At 43.4% G+C, this 15,466-nt stretch overlaps 2 protein-coding genes across 15 annotated transcripts in view; both read right to left on the bottom strand.

The window, feature by feature from the left end:
- LOC311274331 (palmitoyltransferase ZDHHC14-like) overlaps positions 1–648 on the bottom strand; it is a 50,158-nt gene extending 49,510 nt beyond the window's left edge. For both annotated transcript variants that reach the window (XM_084381937.1, XM_084381939.1), the window contains exon 1: positions 23–648. The gene's annotated coding sequence lies outside the window, so the exon portion shown is untranslated. The remainder of the gene's footprint in view (positions 1–22) is intronic.
- A 5,708-nt stretch (positions 649–6,356) lies between these two features.
- LOC311274230 (AT-rich interactive domain-containing protein 1B-like) overlaps positions 6,357–15,466 on the bottom strand; it is a 216,168-nt gene continuing 207,058 nt past the window's right edge. For 9 of the 13 annotated variants that reach the window (XM_084381733.1, XM_084381731.1, XM_084381736.1 and 6 more), the window contains 8 exons: positions 14,933–15,074; positions 13,382–13,551; positions 12,424–12,556; positions 12,196–12,315; positions 12,021–12,096; positions 10,083–10,821; positions 9,658–9,788; positions 6,357–9,556 (listed from right to left, as the gene is read on the bottom strand). In XM_084381733.1, the coding sequence (XP_084237859.1) occupies positions 7,724–9,556; positions 9,658–9,788; positions 10,083–10,821; positions 12,021–12,096; positions 12,196–12,315; positions 12,424–12,556; positions 13,382–13,551; positions 14,933–15,074 (3,344 nt within the window). In that variant the 3' untranslated portion in view covers positions 6,357–7,723. The remainder of the gene's footprint in view (positions 9,557–9,657; positions 9,789–10,082; positions 10,822–12,020; positions 12,097–12,195; positions 12,316–12,423; positions 12,557–13,381; positions 13,552–14,932; positions 15,075–15,466) is intronic. The other 4 variants (XM_084381739.1, XM_084381740.1, XM_084381743.1 and 1 more) reach the window with 1 other exon arrangement.

Genomic DNA, 15,466 nt, shown 5'->3' with positions numbered 1-15,466 from the left:
GACAGCTGAAGCGCTGCCTTACCGAAGGAAAGTAACGCTGGTCGTCGTGTCTGGGTGGTGTCACGTAGCTACTCCTTTCGTTATCCAGGTTTGTTGCGAGCCGACGACAAGGCGAAGAACACCATTTTTTCAGAAGTTGAAAGGGTAAATGAGTTTCAAATTGGAGACGGGCAGAAGTTCGTTTAAAAAAAAAAAGGGGAAGGGGGATCCAGAGAAAGACCACACGACGGGGGTGCTCTCAGACGAGCTCCGGCATCCTGACTGGCCGTCCGTCGCTCAGAAACACACTACGAGTCTTTGCGCACAACGCGAACCAAGCAGGACCTTTACGACCATATGTCCGAGCGTTTCACAGCGATAATCATCACATATCTTCACCATTCAGCCTCGTTTTTCGGGAAAAAGTTGCGGAAAAATCCTCCCCCCTGAAGAAGCGTGCAGGCAGGCCAGTCGACAAACCCTCCGTCTACATTGTGTCCCTCTCCACGCACACTGCTGCTGCCACCCTCGCAAACAACAAACATCAACATGGGAGCAGAGCGGAGCCTCCCAGCCTGCTCCTCCCCCTCCGACCGAGGCTGAAGTCACTACTGAGGAGGTGCAAAGGGAGGACGAGCTGTTAAAGAGGTTTCCAAACCGTGGTCCAGGGACCTCCAGGCGTCCATTAGAGGGGGGGTTTCCCACCAGCAGGGGCGCGTCCAAGGAGGGGCATGGGGTGACACTGGGGTTGAGGCACCCCTGAAAGATAAGGAAGCGTTTCAATTATGCTTTTGGTCTGTCTTGACTATTATTATTTCAGAAAGACAAAAATTACCAGGTAAAAGAGGAATAGGAATATATTGTACTTGAATAGCCTGCTGCTACAACAGGACTGAAAGGGTATCAATGAAGGCGCCAGGTTTTGTAAAGAGGTCCACTGGTCTAGCATTGCACCCCTATAACACCATTGGACTCACTATGGACAGTTTATAAACAAATGATCAAAACCTGTATAGCAGAACCAGAGATATTGCCTCTTTTATTCTATGTATTCTTCTTTCTTTTCAAAACCCGTTGCCTACATAGCCCACAATGCAATTTGGCCACTGAGTGACATCACTGGAGGTAATTTATCAGATTATGTGCAGCATCCTGTGGGGCCGCAAAAGGCTTTATATTTCTGTCTTCACATATGCAGCAGTACTCCACAAGACCTGTAACCACACTTTGATGTGTAAAATTTTGGAGTTACCCTTTAAAAGGATTTTCTCCATATTACACCCATCTCTCCAAACTGTTGACAGGACACCTCAAACTCCAGACAAGGCAGATTAACATTCTTTGTCATATTACTTTTTAAGACAGAGCAGACTGAATGTTTGTAAAATCCTTCCCAGAGCCAGAAAAGCTACTTTTATGTGTGTGACATCCTATCAGTTAAATGTCTGTTGAACCAATGCGCACTGCTAGAAATAAGACACTAATGCAAATGTGCAGGGAGTGATGCAAAAACAAGTGCATATGCTGGGTGAATTGGATGCTATATCGAAGTACAGTATATCCAATCCTTTTAATACATCCATGATCTGTACCAATAAACTCTTTTGGAAATAACCCCATAAACATGAAATCTGAGTCAGGAGGACAGTGTCTCTAGGTGTCCCCCAGGAATAATTACGCATTTATAGGTATGATACTTCTGGTCTCACCTGCAAAAATCCCTCCAGTAATGTTCCCTAGGAGCTGCAACAGGAAGTACGATTATTGAACGAATCGACCTGATTCAGGAAGGTGATAAATGACTGACAAAACAAACATCATTATTGACAGTAAATCATTTATTACGCGTGGGCACCAGCAGTCATCACACGTACAGTGATGTCGCCACACAGCTAGTGCTCCGCTCCCAGGGCCAAGTACAGTTCTCTGATGATGCAAGTTCCTGTTCAGGCAGCATTTGTACAGATGATTGCGTCATCGGCCTCCAGTTCCTCTGTCAGCTGTCCTCCTCTTAACACCTACACATGCACGCACCCACCCACCCACACATACACACAGACAAACACACACACACACACACACTCACACCTCCCTGTCCTCAGCTCTGAAGTCACCCAGGCGGTTTAGCTCGTTCACTCCCACAGCTGTACAATTAGCCCCTGAAAAGAAGTCTGGCTGCATTTCATGTAAAGTGAGAGGACTTGATTGTTAACTTTTTTCTCTCTCTGCAGTTTTGTGCTTTGATTTAGCAATCATGGAGCCTAGTGATCAGACTGGAAGTGAAACATCATCACCCATGTGACACACAAACAACATTACTTCATACAGATACTTGGCTGACATCATTTCCAAGTAACTGGTACTCCACTGTAAGCTTGTGTCATGTTTCAGCAAGCTGACTGAGAGCATGATTGGCTGCCACTGCCGGGCATGCGAAGCTATCAAGTGGCACATGTTTCACTTAATCTGTTGGAAAGCTGTGGATGTTTTCAATGGCCGCTAATGATCTGTAAGCCCCCTGCGGACTAATTCCTTAAGTGTGGGGCTCGTTAGGCAGTGTGATGACATATGGCTGCGTTTGTGTTGGGAAATGGGTGGACATGATAGGGTCTTTGAGTCCGGATCCAAGAACAACACGGGCCTGAATCACATCCTGCCAAAGCCTCATCCAGGCAATATTGTTTTGTTTAGAGAGCTGGACAGGATGAAAGAACACAGTGACATCAAAGCCTCATCAAGAGTCCAATGTACTCTCAATGGCCACAATTATTGGACGTGGTAAACACACCACGGCTTACACACATACATTGTAACACATCCCCGGAAAGGTCAGAGCAGTCCCTGTTGTTTTCACCCAGCACTCATTCATCTACCTACGTTAGCGGTGAGAGGCAGCATGGCAGGTTACCCAGGCCGGCAGTAGCCAATGACGGGCCTGGCTTCCTCTCAGCCACCACATCCATCCTGTCAGAGCTCCGATGACTCAGCTTCTCAGAGGCACAGGAGTGTGGGAGGTTTTCTCCTGCGGTTGGCTGCCTACGTGAAACGCATCCTCCATCACCAGAAAAAGTGCAGCAATCCACTTTCTATCCAAACTCTAAATGACAAGCTGAAAGGGAATACACTCAGGAAGGTATGAGTGTCAGTCAGGTATGTAGGCTAAGTTTATAAGGTGCAGGTGCATATGTGTGACAAGAATACAGCTACAGTTATAATGCCAAGATAAAAGCATGTGAATCATTTCTTTCTCCACAGAAAAATGCTTTGGTTAGGAATCAGTTAAGCTGTTAACCACCTCTCAGGCATGCTATGATTAGTTCAGAGGTGTCAGTAAGATTTTAATGAAGTGAAGATGAGTGATTGTACCTCTCTGCAGCTGAACAACCCGGCTAACAATCATTCTTTGAAATCCGACCTGTTTATCGCCTGTGTTGTCAACTTCAGGAATGCAATTATTAAAGGCGGCTTAAAATAGGACTTGATATTATGCCCACATTTCCCCTTGGCAAAGGAGAGGAGGGAGAAAGACGTCAAGTTCCAACTAAAGAGGAAGTATATTCTGGGAAAAAGAAACAAACTGAGGACTCCATTCAGACAGACAAAATAAACAGAAAGCAGAAGAATAGTGATGAGTAACTGTCGTCTTTATTCGACACTTCTTCTTTCTATAAAATTGATTAAAATCAGCTAAAGTTAGAGGGAGTGTAGCAGACATTAATACCAAGACAGCAGAGTTTGTGCTGTGTTTACGTCTGCTTGATTCTAATCCGATGTCTGTGCTTTCATTCGCAACAACTTGCACACATTCGTTAACAAGAGAGACCTACGAGCCTGCGTCTAAGAAATAATAATAATAAACACTAGTCTGGAAATTTATCATAAAAATATTAGCTTTAGTCTAGCATGGGCAAAATGTCTAGAGGTTCTGAATAAAGCTGCAGTTGTTGCAGGCCAAATATAGTCCAGTCTTGGGATTTTCAATTAAAAGTTTGAAAAAAAGTGAAAAAAAAAAGAAATGAGCGGAAATTCCTTGTCTGTAGAAATGCTTAAATTCACTGGAGTGCATAAATAGCAGGTCAGATCTTACAATAGAGTGCAAAGAGCTAACTAACATGAGCCTACATGGGACAATCCAAAACAACTGACCCTTTTCACAGCAGACATTTTGACTTGTCAAACCAGGAAAAGGGTTAGAAAAGTGGAAATTATAATATTAAAGGTGCACTATTTAGTTTTGGGAAAGGAATTTTAGCCAAAAGAGAAATACCTTCATTGACTGATTTTTTGTATGCCTGAACAAACGAAATAAACAAACTCTTTTTGTTTCCATGACTGAATAAAATGAATAAACAAACTCACCTTAAAGGACAACACAATTTAATACTGTTTTACTTTGTTTATATTTGGTGGACCCTGCCAGCTGATAGCTTCAAACAGTGTCTGGGGACCTTATTTTCCACTGAAAACAGCTTGTTTATTAATTTATGGAAAAATTAATATTTCTGCATGTGTATTATCACCTCATTAATATTGAAAATATCTAAATTCTGTGTGGGAATTTATTCTCCAAAACTGCATAGTGCCCCTTTAACGATGGCTTCAATCTATTTAGGTGAGCTAGTTCGAGGGCTCTGGTTCTGTGCATGCTCACTCACTGACGTGACTTAATGGGAACACTTATTTGAATGAAGCCATCGTTTACGTTGGTCACACCTGTGCTTTTCCTGCTATGACAAATCAAAATATCTGCTGTGAGAAAGGACCATTGTACATGTGCTCTTTACTTTACTGGAAAGAGGTTCTCCTGTGGGGCAGGAAAGTCTCACAGTGGGTGGCTCTTTTTTCTTGAAAGTTGATGTCATGCCTGAATAGAAAAAGAGTTGGGTGATACGAGACTGTGAGGCTCATCACATTTTGTTTTACCACCCGTCCTGACTGATCAGATCACTTCTGAGTAGCTTGGGTAGCTTCAAGCCTGTCAACTCACATCTGGCATGAAATGTGTCTCGACATGCGTCTTGAGTGACCTCTTGTGATCTGATATCACATCCCTGCTCTATATGCAAATATACACCTGCATCACTGAAACAAACAGATTTTTACACAAAGAAAGTAATATCTTCATGTATAACATTTGCCGAATGAAGAAGTAGGCCCAAATAGTTTGGACTGTGTTGTAAACAGCGTTTCACAAAGTTTATACAGTTTCTCCTAACGCAACAACTCTCAAAATTTAGCATTTTTTTAAGGGAGTCTGGAGACTTTCTCCACAGATGACAAAGAAGAAGCCTATATAAGTTACTGTTAACTGTATTGTTTAAAATAACATATTGACATGTTTAACGTTGATATGTTATATTATATATCATTTGTAAATGGTGAATTCAGTTGAAACAGTGTGTTCAAACAGCCTATGGGAGATATGAAGCACTTCAGACACAGAAGCAGACAGGGCGCACTTTAGACATGAAGACAGAAAAGGCTTTTGTGAAGAGGAGGGGTAAAAACCACAGTGCATGCTGAAAATAGTGGTGGAAAGGTCATTGACCTCTGTCTTACTGAGGAAATTATGACAACTGATGCACTTAGAGGAGCTGTTCAAAACTGAGTTTAGGTTGGACGAGTACAAAAAGTACTAATTTTTGTACACGAGTTAGTACAATCGGTACTCATGGTACTTGGCTTTTTATTGGACACAGACCACAAAATTCACTTTTAAATTCTTTTTGATAGCTGCCTGAGTATCGTCCAAAGGAGCAGCAACTTTGAGCTGCTCTCACAAAGAATGAGTGATGCATTTAATACCCTGACATTAAATTATATTTGTACTGAGGGATGTAAAACTGACTGAGATGAGAGTATTAATATCAGCATGGATATCACTAAACTCTCTAAACAGGAGGGATGATGTCGTACCTGCAGTGTCTTCAGATATTCATTACATTATCACTCTTTTTCTTGTAAATGCAAGCAGTACCACCGTTATCAGCATCTTGAATGTTATTGCAAATTGTTGGGAAAGAGCTTGTGTCTCGTCCTCAGATTGACTCTTTCCTCCTCAATAGTTTGTGACCTGAAACAGCCACGCGTTACAGATGGTTCACAATTCAGGAAGGACTGACATTTCCAGAAAACCTCATGTCACCTCTTCCTCTTACTATTTCCGGACAGGCAGCAATGCAATAGTCATTATTGTCAGCATCACTGTTAGCTATCATCAACACAAAAAAGAAATTGTTTTTATATTTAAATTGTAGTAATATAAATGACATTGACATTGAATGACAGCATTTCAGTCATTGTATAATTTCACTATAAGGCCAGGTGAGTCACCTGTGGCTGTTATTTTAAATAAAATCAATAAAAGGCAGTCCATGTCAGCAGTTGATGTTTGTTTTATTGGCCTAAGATTGTCTGGACATAATGCAACGTCTCCGGTGCTTAAAGATGTTCATCGTACATTTATTTGTGACATGTGCAGCACAGAGTATAAATGTGTATACTGAATAAAAGAGAGACATGGAGTCATACGAAAAAAGGCAAAGTTTACAATGAGCTTCTCGGGACATTTTGAAGGTTTCTTTTCACACGTTTCTTTTAGAGCATTATCTAGATTCAAAAATATGCCCACTGACATGAATGGAGGACAGTAACGAACAGAAATGTGTTCAGTTTTCTTATGTGACCTCCCCTAGATATCCTCTCACCCTGGCACTTCCACGTTTGATTACCAAAGCGATTGTTTTCTCAGCTATAATACAATGCATACAGGAATTTTTACATTGAAACATCAGTTACATCTGCCATGTTCAAATATTTGACCCCTTTAACAAAATATGTATAACAATAACAAATTTTACCAACAATAAAAGCATTTGTTATAATAGTCAGAAAGTCCCACCTCTTGCTATGCTTGATTGAGACTGAAAGAATCATGTGCGTCCATTGTACAACGGTTTATATACACAGTGATGAAAAAATACAGACATAACACAAGTGCTTATAGGAAACACAAAGTTCATCTGTGAAAGTCGTTGAGGCTATGATTGATAAATTAGACACTTCTTCTGACAGATGCTCCCCTCTCATGTTGATTGGCTGGTGCAATGCTGCCTCCTCATGGCCTAAAGCACACACTGCAGGTGTCTTTTTTTTTTTTTTTTTTTACATCTTGTTCTCAAAAAGGGACAACTTGCTCTAGTCCTATTGCACAATTTATCTTCCAGCGATGGAGACATATACATTTCAATTTTAAAAAGTCAGTGTTTTTTTTTTCCTCCACGAGCGTTGGCAAAAAAGTTCAAACTACTGTACAGTGTCACATTTTAAATAAATACTCTCCATTAACAAAATGTTGATGAGTATATTAGCATTTATAAAACTGAAAAACATCTCCACGACTCATTGACTCGAAAGGAACCACGTAATTCAGCACCAAAATCTGGTGGCAGCTTTGGCTGAAAAAGTAAACGAACAAAAAACAAAAACAAAATGCCAAACCAAATATCAAACGTAGCAATCCAACACCAGCAGGTATTAAATATTTGTATTAAAATGAGCTTTCAAATCCCAAACCCGCTTTTTTAACAGGGCCCAGAAGCTATACATATATAGAGATATTTTTTATGTGGATACTTCTTTAAAAAAAACAAACATTTTCTGTCATTTTGATAAATAAAAATAGAAAACACAGAAATATCTTATCCGCCTAACGTCTGCTGTGTGAGTCCTGCTTCTCCTCTTGTCATGATTTCCCTAAGTGAAAGAGAACTTGGCAAATAATCGCCACCACTCCGGTGTTGAGCACCGAGGAAATGGAGATGTCTAATAATCTGCTTTCATACAGCACGAACTCTGTCTTGTTCTCCTCCACTTTAGCCATAGCCAGCAGGCCTTTAGCTGCTCTGCACATCATGTTTATGCTAGGCGGGTCCATATGGGGGTGCCCCATGTGGAGCAGGCTGTGAGGGTTCTGCTGGTACTGCGCCATGCTGACACCGTCCTCCAAGAAGCCAACCAAGTTACCCACGCTGCCCTTCTGCATGGCTATGGCACGTGCCGCCGTGGGGTCGCCTTGCGCCAGGTGGGAGAGGACAGCCACTGCCATCTCCCTGTACACCTGGGCCTTCCTCTGACCCACGTAGCGCACCAGGACAGTAAAGAGCTTCTCCTGCCGGCTGAAAGGCGGTGTCGCTAGCAGGAGGTCAACGTTGTCGCCCAGGATGCTCAGCTTGCAGAGGCACTCCAGCACCAGCCTCTGCGGAGTGAGCTGGGAGTGGGGTGCTGCTGACGGGAAGGGGTCCTGGGCTTCAGCTGAGGGGCACACCATCCAGTGGAGAAGGCCATCCAAGATGGGGAGGCAGATTGTGTCAGAATAGGTGGAGAGATCCAGCTGACCCGAGATGTTGGCGAGAGTGACCATGGCGTTCTCCCTGAGCAGACTCAGACACTCCCACCACCACTCTTCTTTGCTACTCGACAGCCCCCGCTCCTGCTGCTCGTCCCTCTGGTAGCTCGGGGGCGACCTGTTCCTCTCCGGGTGCTGGTGGTGCAGCAGGAGCAGCCTTCCCAGGAGAAGCACCAGAGCAGGGTGGCGTGACATGTCTAAGTCGTTCCCCGGGATAAAGGACAGGCTCCGGACGATGTTGGATATGCATACACACCGCTTGGCCAGTGAGTCCTGCCAGGCAGCGGTGGTGGAGAGCGGAGCCTCGTCCAGGCAGCGAGGCTCATCCTCCAGTAGGGTGATGTGGTCCTGCTCTCCATCTGAATGCACCCTGAAGGGGTAGGACGGCAAGGAGCGTGCAGGGTGGGCGTAAGAGAGGGCGTCAACTCGTGCACACAGAACATCATCGATAGTAGCAGTGATATGTTTGAGTGGTTGTTTCTTCCCATCATCCACCTTGTTCTCCTCTTTGTTTTCTTTTCTTGTCATGTCATCTGCCCTCACAGGTGGTTCACTCCGGGGTTCAAACTGTGTTTGAATGTGTGCGGTGGAGTCGCCTCCACCAGCCTGCCAGTGGAGCAACCCGCTGGTGAACTCAGTGACGTAACCTAAGTGCTCTGTCATGTCTTCAATCAGGTCCTCTTTGTGGACAATCTTGATGGGGAGCTTATCGTATTTACTGGCTTGTTTAGGTTTGGGTTCGAGTTGTGTGACAGGCTGCTCAACACACTCCTTTTTACTCTCCTCTTCTTCTTCTTTTGCCTCTTTCTCTTTGTCCTCTTCTGTCTCCTCCTTCTTTACCTCCTTCACCTCAGACTCCTCTTTCTCACCGTTCACTTCCGCTGACTCCGAGGCTTTGAGGCTCTGAGGCTCTGCAGTGGCTGGTGGAGCCTCCTCCATGATGGCTCCTGCTTGCTCCACCTGCGTCTCTGCCGCTGGGGCGGACTCAGATTCAGGTGGGAGAGCAGAATCTGTTTCCTGGTCAGGAATGGCTTCTTCTGTCTGGTTAGAGGCAGGGTCCAAAAAGCTTTTGTGAGCTATGGTTCCCACTTCAAACTCCTCCAGGATGCCAAAGATCTCAATCAAGAAACGGCGGAAGTACTCCACGATCAGCTCGAGGAATCCAGGCAACTGGTCAGATGGAGAGAAATGTAAAAAATAAATGTCACAGCATGCTCGAGTGGCCAAAATGATTCTGTTCAGTCAGTAAGCAGTCATGAAATTGGTTTTACCTGGGAGAGGCTAAAGGAGGCCACTGTGCTGTCATCGTACAGCAGGATGTTGATGGTGTCTAGAGCCCATGTGCTCTCTGCCAGGAGGCCAGACTTCAGAGACATCATCACACGCCAGGCCTCAGGCGTTCCTGGGATTAAAACCGTGGGATTTTTGGAACCAGGAAAGAAAAAAAATAGTGATCAGACATTATCCAAATGATAAAAGGGGCATTGAACAGAGTAGATCAGTGTAAATCCTTTCACAAAATTTACCTCATGTTGTGCTAGTTTTACCTGAATATTAGGTTTAGCTCTACATCTAAAGTAGAGTTGAAATTGTGTTTCATATGTATGAGAAAACTGTAAATCCACAACTTTTCAAACTAAAAAGTGCTCCAGAGTGCCCAATTCAAAACTCTTATCAATTATATAATGGGACTCACCGGTGTCCTTGGAATTGAGCTTCCGTCGGGGCTTCAGAATAGGCATGCTGGCCTCCACTGATCCAGGTGGGTAGTTGAGGTCCCGCCTCAGATTAGGAGGGAACTGACCAATGGGTCCACTGCCCTGTGAGCCCATCATGGTCATCCCTGGCTTGGGCATCTTCATGGGTGACATAAACGCCGCTTTGCTGGGCGACATCCTAGAGTCCATGGAGCGCTGGAAAGCCCCTGGGCTGGGTGCTCTGGGCAGGTGGTTGGCCATGGATGGAGAGTTGGAAAAAGAAGATGGCTGGCGTGACGACAGGGTCGCCATTCCACCTGACGACGACATGTAGGGAGACTGACGATGCCACTGCTCCTGCCCGGGCCTTCCGTCCATGTCATCTCTACCGATTGAGCCGTACGGTGGCATTTGTGATGGCGGCCCCTGTCTGTTGGGGTAGGGATAGCCAAGGTCTGTCCTGGACGGCCACATGTTGGGGCCATCGGCAGCATGGTTAGGAGTGGGCCCCCCGCCCATCATACTGTGCTGGCTCTGACCTGAGGGGGCCATGCGGTCTCGAGGGTAGGGGAAGGGGAACTGTCCCTGGATGGGTCTGTGTTCAGGGCCTGAGTACCCACCGCCGTAGTGGTTGTACATGTCCGGCTGCTGGTTGGCGTACTGCATGGCATACATGTCGCTCTCGTGTCTCTTGGGTGGAGGGCCGTACATGCCGTCCATGGGCCGTTTGTAGCCCTGCTGAAGAAAGGGTGTTAAAAGTTATTGTTTATTGTCAGCCATGATAGATTCTTTCTTATCATTCTACTGCAACAGTAACTAACAGTCATGTTATATACTAATACTCTTAAAGGAGCACTATGTTCTGGAGAAGAAATTCAAACTCAGGATTTACAATATTTATGAGGTAAACATTTATTTTTTCCATTACTAAATAAACAAGCTGTTCTCAGAGGACAATACGGTCCCCAGAATACTGTTTGAAGCTGGAAAGGTGGCAGCGTCTGCCAAATATAAACAAAGTACAACAGTCTGAATTTGTTTTGTCTTGCCCAAACTTCATCGTGCTCCTTTAATAATAATAGTCAGTTAGTTATTTGTGTAGCACCTTTTGGCAAAGGTGCAGCCTAAAGTGCTAAAAGTGTAGTAGGAATAAAAATTAAGCAACAACATTAAGATGGAAACTTCTCTCAAATACATTTGTTTGGGATTTCAGATGTAAAATACATCCAATAGCAGACATTTGCTTTACAAAATAGCAAATACAAGGCTACAGGTACCCTGCTACACCTACATGACTCAAAAATGAATGCCCTGTGAGGACAGGTTTTGAGTCCTTTGTATAAATCTGTCTCTTTTGTTTTGTTTTTAATCCATGTATATATTGCATTTGCAATGTTCTGACAGGTTTTTATGTGCTCAGAGGCATTAACAGATCAGTAGGAAAGACCACTGTGTGAGGCCTAAAATGAGTTTTTAATTTGTGATATGGTTTCTACTGTTCTGAATGTTTCTAATATGGTTCAATCAGTTTAAGAGGTACTGTTTTTAACATTAGATTTCTGGCACTGGGTTAATCTTATAACACTGTCTGTCTTTATGTAAGCTCTGATCTGTGCATAACCATAATACCCATTTATGACATTGCACAAAAACCTTTTTATGAACCTATTTATGAACATGGTGACTGCTAAAATGATGCAAATTTAACTTTACTTTACTTTATGTAAATGATCATTTACATTTGTTTCATCATAATAAAATGGCAAATAATAAAAACAACATCATACAGTACACTATATGTAGGTTGAAATGTGATCTTATGAAGTTTTGTGGCCAGTCTCACACCATGTTCCTTCAATACTTGAAGGGGAACATCGTAAAACTCTTTTCAACTCAAAAAAACAGTACCGACTACATACAAGTGAGCTCTCTCTCACCTGTTGCTGTGGGTACATCCCAGATGGATGCATCCCATATGGCATGCCGGGATACTGCTGACCATAGCCGTCGTGTCTGAAACACAACAGTGAAGACGTGTAATTTTGCTACTGATTTGACTTTCTACACAAGTGTACTCTTCTACACGCACACAAAACAAACACTGGTGCTGACCTCTGCTGTGAAGGGTATCTACTGGGAGAGTACATGCTGCCCTCACTGTTAGAAGGTCCCATGTTGTTCTGACTCCCAGGAGGACCCATGTTCCCCTCCATCCCCATGACATGGTCCGGTCTGAGGATCAAACAACAGAAGAATCGTCATGCAATTAATAAAAATACCACATGAGGCCTTAGAGCTCGATTTAGGGAAATCTGGTCCTTATGGTGATTGTGTGCCTACCTCCTGTCATAGCCCGGCCCGTATGGATACTGTGAACGTTGGCTCATGCTCAAGGCTGATGGGGGTCGACCATACATTTCCTGCATGCCTCCACTGGGCATCTGGCCTGGTATGTATGGATCAGCTCCTGCCACTGTGAAAGAGGAAAGCAAATAGGGGAAATGAAACTCACTCTTTTAAATGCATGAACTATGTTTTTCTGCTCACCACCAGGTGGCAGCCTTCCTCTATAAATATTCACCACTTTCCTTGATTAAGGCTATTGTTCTGAGGCTGCAACTGTTGTTATGCAGCTAACATCCACCATATTATTCATTCAGACTCCATTCTCCTCAGCCTTCAGAGGAGCCGCTATCCTTTCTAGAACTACCGCTTGTTCTGAAAACTAAACCACATGAGTTGGTCAAAACAGGTGCTTCTCAGCAGGACGGGAAGGATGAAAGGTTGAACACGAGGAGGATGAAAAGGATGAACAAAGTTAGGATGAGACGAGGGCTAAGATACAAGAACATCAGACGAGCTGGTGTGTTTTTCGATAAAGGGCTGTGTGCTATAACAAACAATTCATATCTCCTTTCATAGTTCTAGTAGTAAAACACACACACACACACACACACACACACACACACACGCGCACACATCTGTCCTGATCTAAGACGACATGGTGACTAGACAATCAATTAGACCAAGGAGACAGACGGAAGAACAATGGCTTTGGGATACATGAGTCATTTTGACAAAGAGCCATTTAAGTTTGAATAAAGGTAAAGATGCAGTTTTGAATTTGAGTACCTTCTTTTAAAAGCTATGCGCAGTTGAGTTAAATGGTTTTCTGTGTTAGTTGCAGCAACAGCAAAAAACATTTCATTCAGTCTCAGAATATTCTGTGAGACTGGGGAATCAGGTCTAGGTTTTTAGTGTTTAGGTGAAAGGGTGTCACAGCGTGCTCCTCACTCACTCTTCCTCATCCCGGCGAAGGGGTCCTTGGTGTCGTACTGCATCCTCATCATCATGTCAGGCATGCTGAGGCCCTGCTGGTAAGGAGCCGAGGGGGGCAGGGAGGTGGCACGCTTCTGGAAGGCCGGGTCGCTCACCTCTGAGAAGGGGTCCTGTACACTGACACTGCTCCTGGACAAGACGAGGAGGGAGGGAGGGACAGGGAGAAGAGAAGGTGGAAGCTGTGTGAGAGAGGTGGAGTCCATGGATTGCATACACTGATAATATGGTTATGATCTTTGTTGCGAGGCAGTTCTATTTAGACTTCAGTTTTTCATTTTCGTTGTCATTTTTTAAGTATTTTAATGATGGATGTTTACTTTTGATGCAAAATATTTCTGATAAAACGTATACGAAGACGATAGTTGCACTAGTAGTGACAGCAAAGGTAGTCTGTTGTCAGCGTTGCATTCAAGATTTAACGTAAAATAAAAAGAGAAACAGGAAAATGCAGTCAAAAATGTTCAAAGTAAAAGTACTCCTCATGTGAAATGACACCTGTCAGAGTGATCTTACACTACTGACGTATTATTACAGAAGAGCAACTGTAGACCTGTATGGAGCACTTTATGTTGTAGCTGGTTTAAGGTGCAATATGTAAGAATCATCCATGTGGCCAGGGCTTGCTGGTTAGCATACACAGACATCATAATGTTGAAACTGTTAATTGTTGATAGTTTTATTTAATTTTTGTATGTTATCAACTAAATCTTACATATTGCACTTTTAATTAAAGCTACATTTTTATGACCTTTATATACTGTTACAGAATCTAATAATGCATCATATTTTTATAAACTGATAATATAGTTGGAGTAAGTAAGTATCATAAAAAGTATAAAGTACCATATATATAAGTACATGTATTTATTTACTTGTTTCGATATCGTTTCGATATTTTTATATTTTCGACACCAAATGAATGACTGCAGAGGTTAAACAACACTTGTTAGACAAGAATACAACTAAAATCACAAAGAAAGAACTCTAAAGAACGTTTACTCTGCTAGGGTGCAAATCTGCCACAAAGAAAAGCTCCCACATTTCATAATCAAACAACAAGAAGTCAGCAGAGAAGGACATTTTTACAAAAAAGTAAAAGCCTTGAGGCACCATATAAAGAGCAAGAAAACGTAAAAAGGATTTAGTCTTCAATCTCACATAAAGCACTTCAGTTCTTGTTCTAATGGGTTAGTATAACTGATGTTAACAGCACATAGTGATATTTGACCCTTCATAAAATACTGCTTCTCTATACTATAGATGTTTCGATGAGACAAGATTTACAATGTATGTTTACACCATACATCAACAGACAGTCCTTGTTTTTACATCAGGAAAATATCTTGTATTAAGAAAATCAAGTCAATTAACAATGAAGACAATGAAGACGAATTGGAAGAGAAACAAACGGTATTAATAAAGTAGTTATATTAATACCAGTAACAGCAGTAGTAAAAGCAGCATAATAACTCAGAGCAGTACTATTAGTGTAAGTCTGTCTGTGTGGTACCTGTTGGGGGGCAGTGGTGTGACCTGTCCCAGGGGGGTGGTGGCAGGTGTGGGGGGTTTCAGATCCCCTGCCGCCTCTGCTGTAGAGCTGCTGCCAGAGGACTGGGGCGTCTGTGGGCCTTGGAGGGAGCCGCCTGAATTAGCTGGAAGACATAAGAATCCTTATTATTATGATTATTATCATAGCTCGATGATTCAAGACACTCACAGTAAAAAACGGTAACACATTCAGACCGCAGGGCTCCGCCGCATGTCTTCAGATACCATCTTAAAGCTGGTTCGAGTTAGAGCAACCATAGTGGGCTTTTGGCTGCAGCAAGGTGCTGTATTAGAGAGATAACTTTGGACTTAAGGCCAAAGCACTAACAGTGGCGCCCTACATGAGAAGTGAGCTGGAGCAAACGGCCTACACGAGGGCAGAGAGGACGAGTACAGAGGAACTGCTTACCAGCGGAGGAGGAGGAGGAGGAGGAGGAGGGAGAGAAGGAGAGGACACTGAGGTGAGAAGGGAAGGATTTCTCAGAGGGAACTGCTC

The sequence above is a fragment of the Pagrus pagrus genome (assembly GCF_965226575.1).
Source record: "Pagrus pagrus genome assembly, chromosome: 18".
Classification (NCBI taxonomy): domain Eukaryota; kingdom Metazoa; phylum Chordata; class Actinopteri; order Spariformes; family Sparidae; genus Pagrus; species Pagrus pagrus.
Note: the sequence above shows the minus strand (reverse complement) of the source record. Positions and strands in the feature narration are given on the sequence as shown.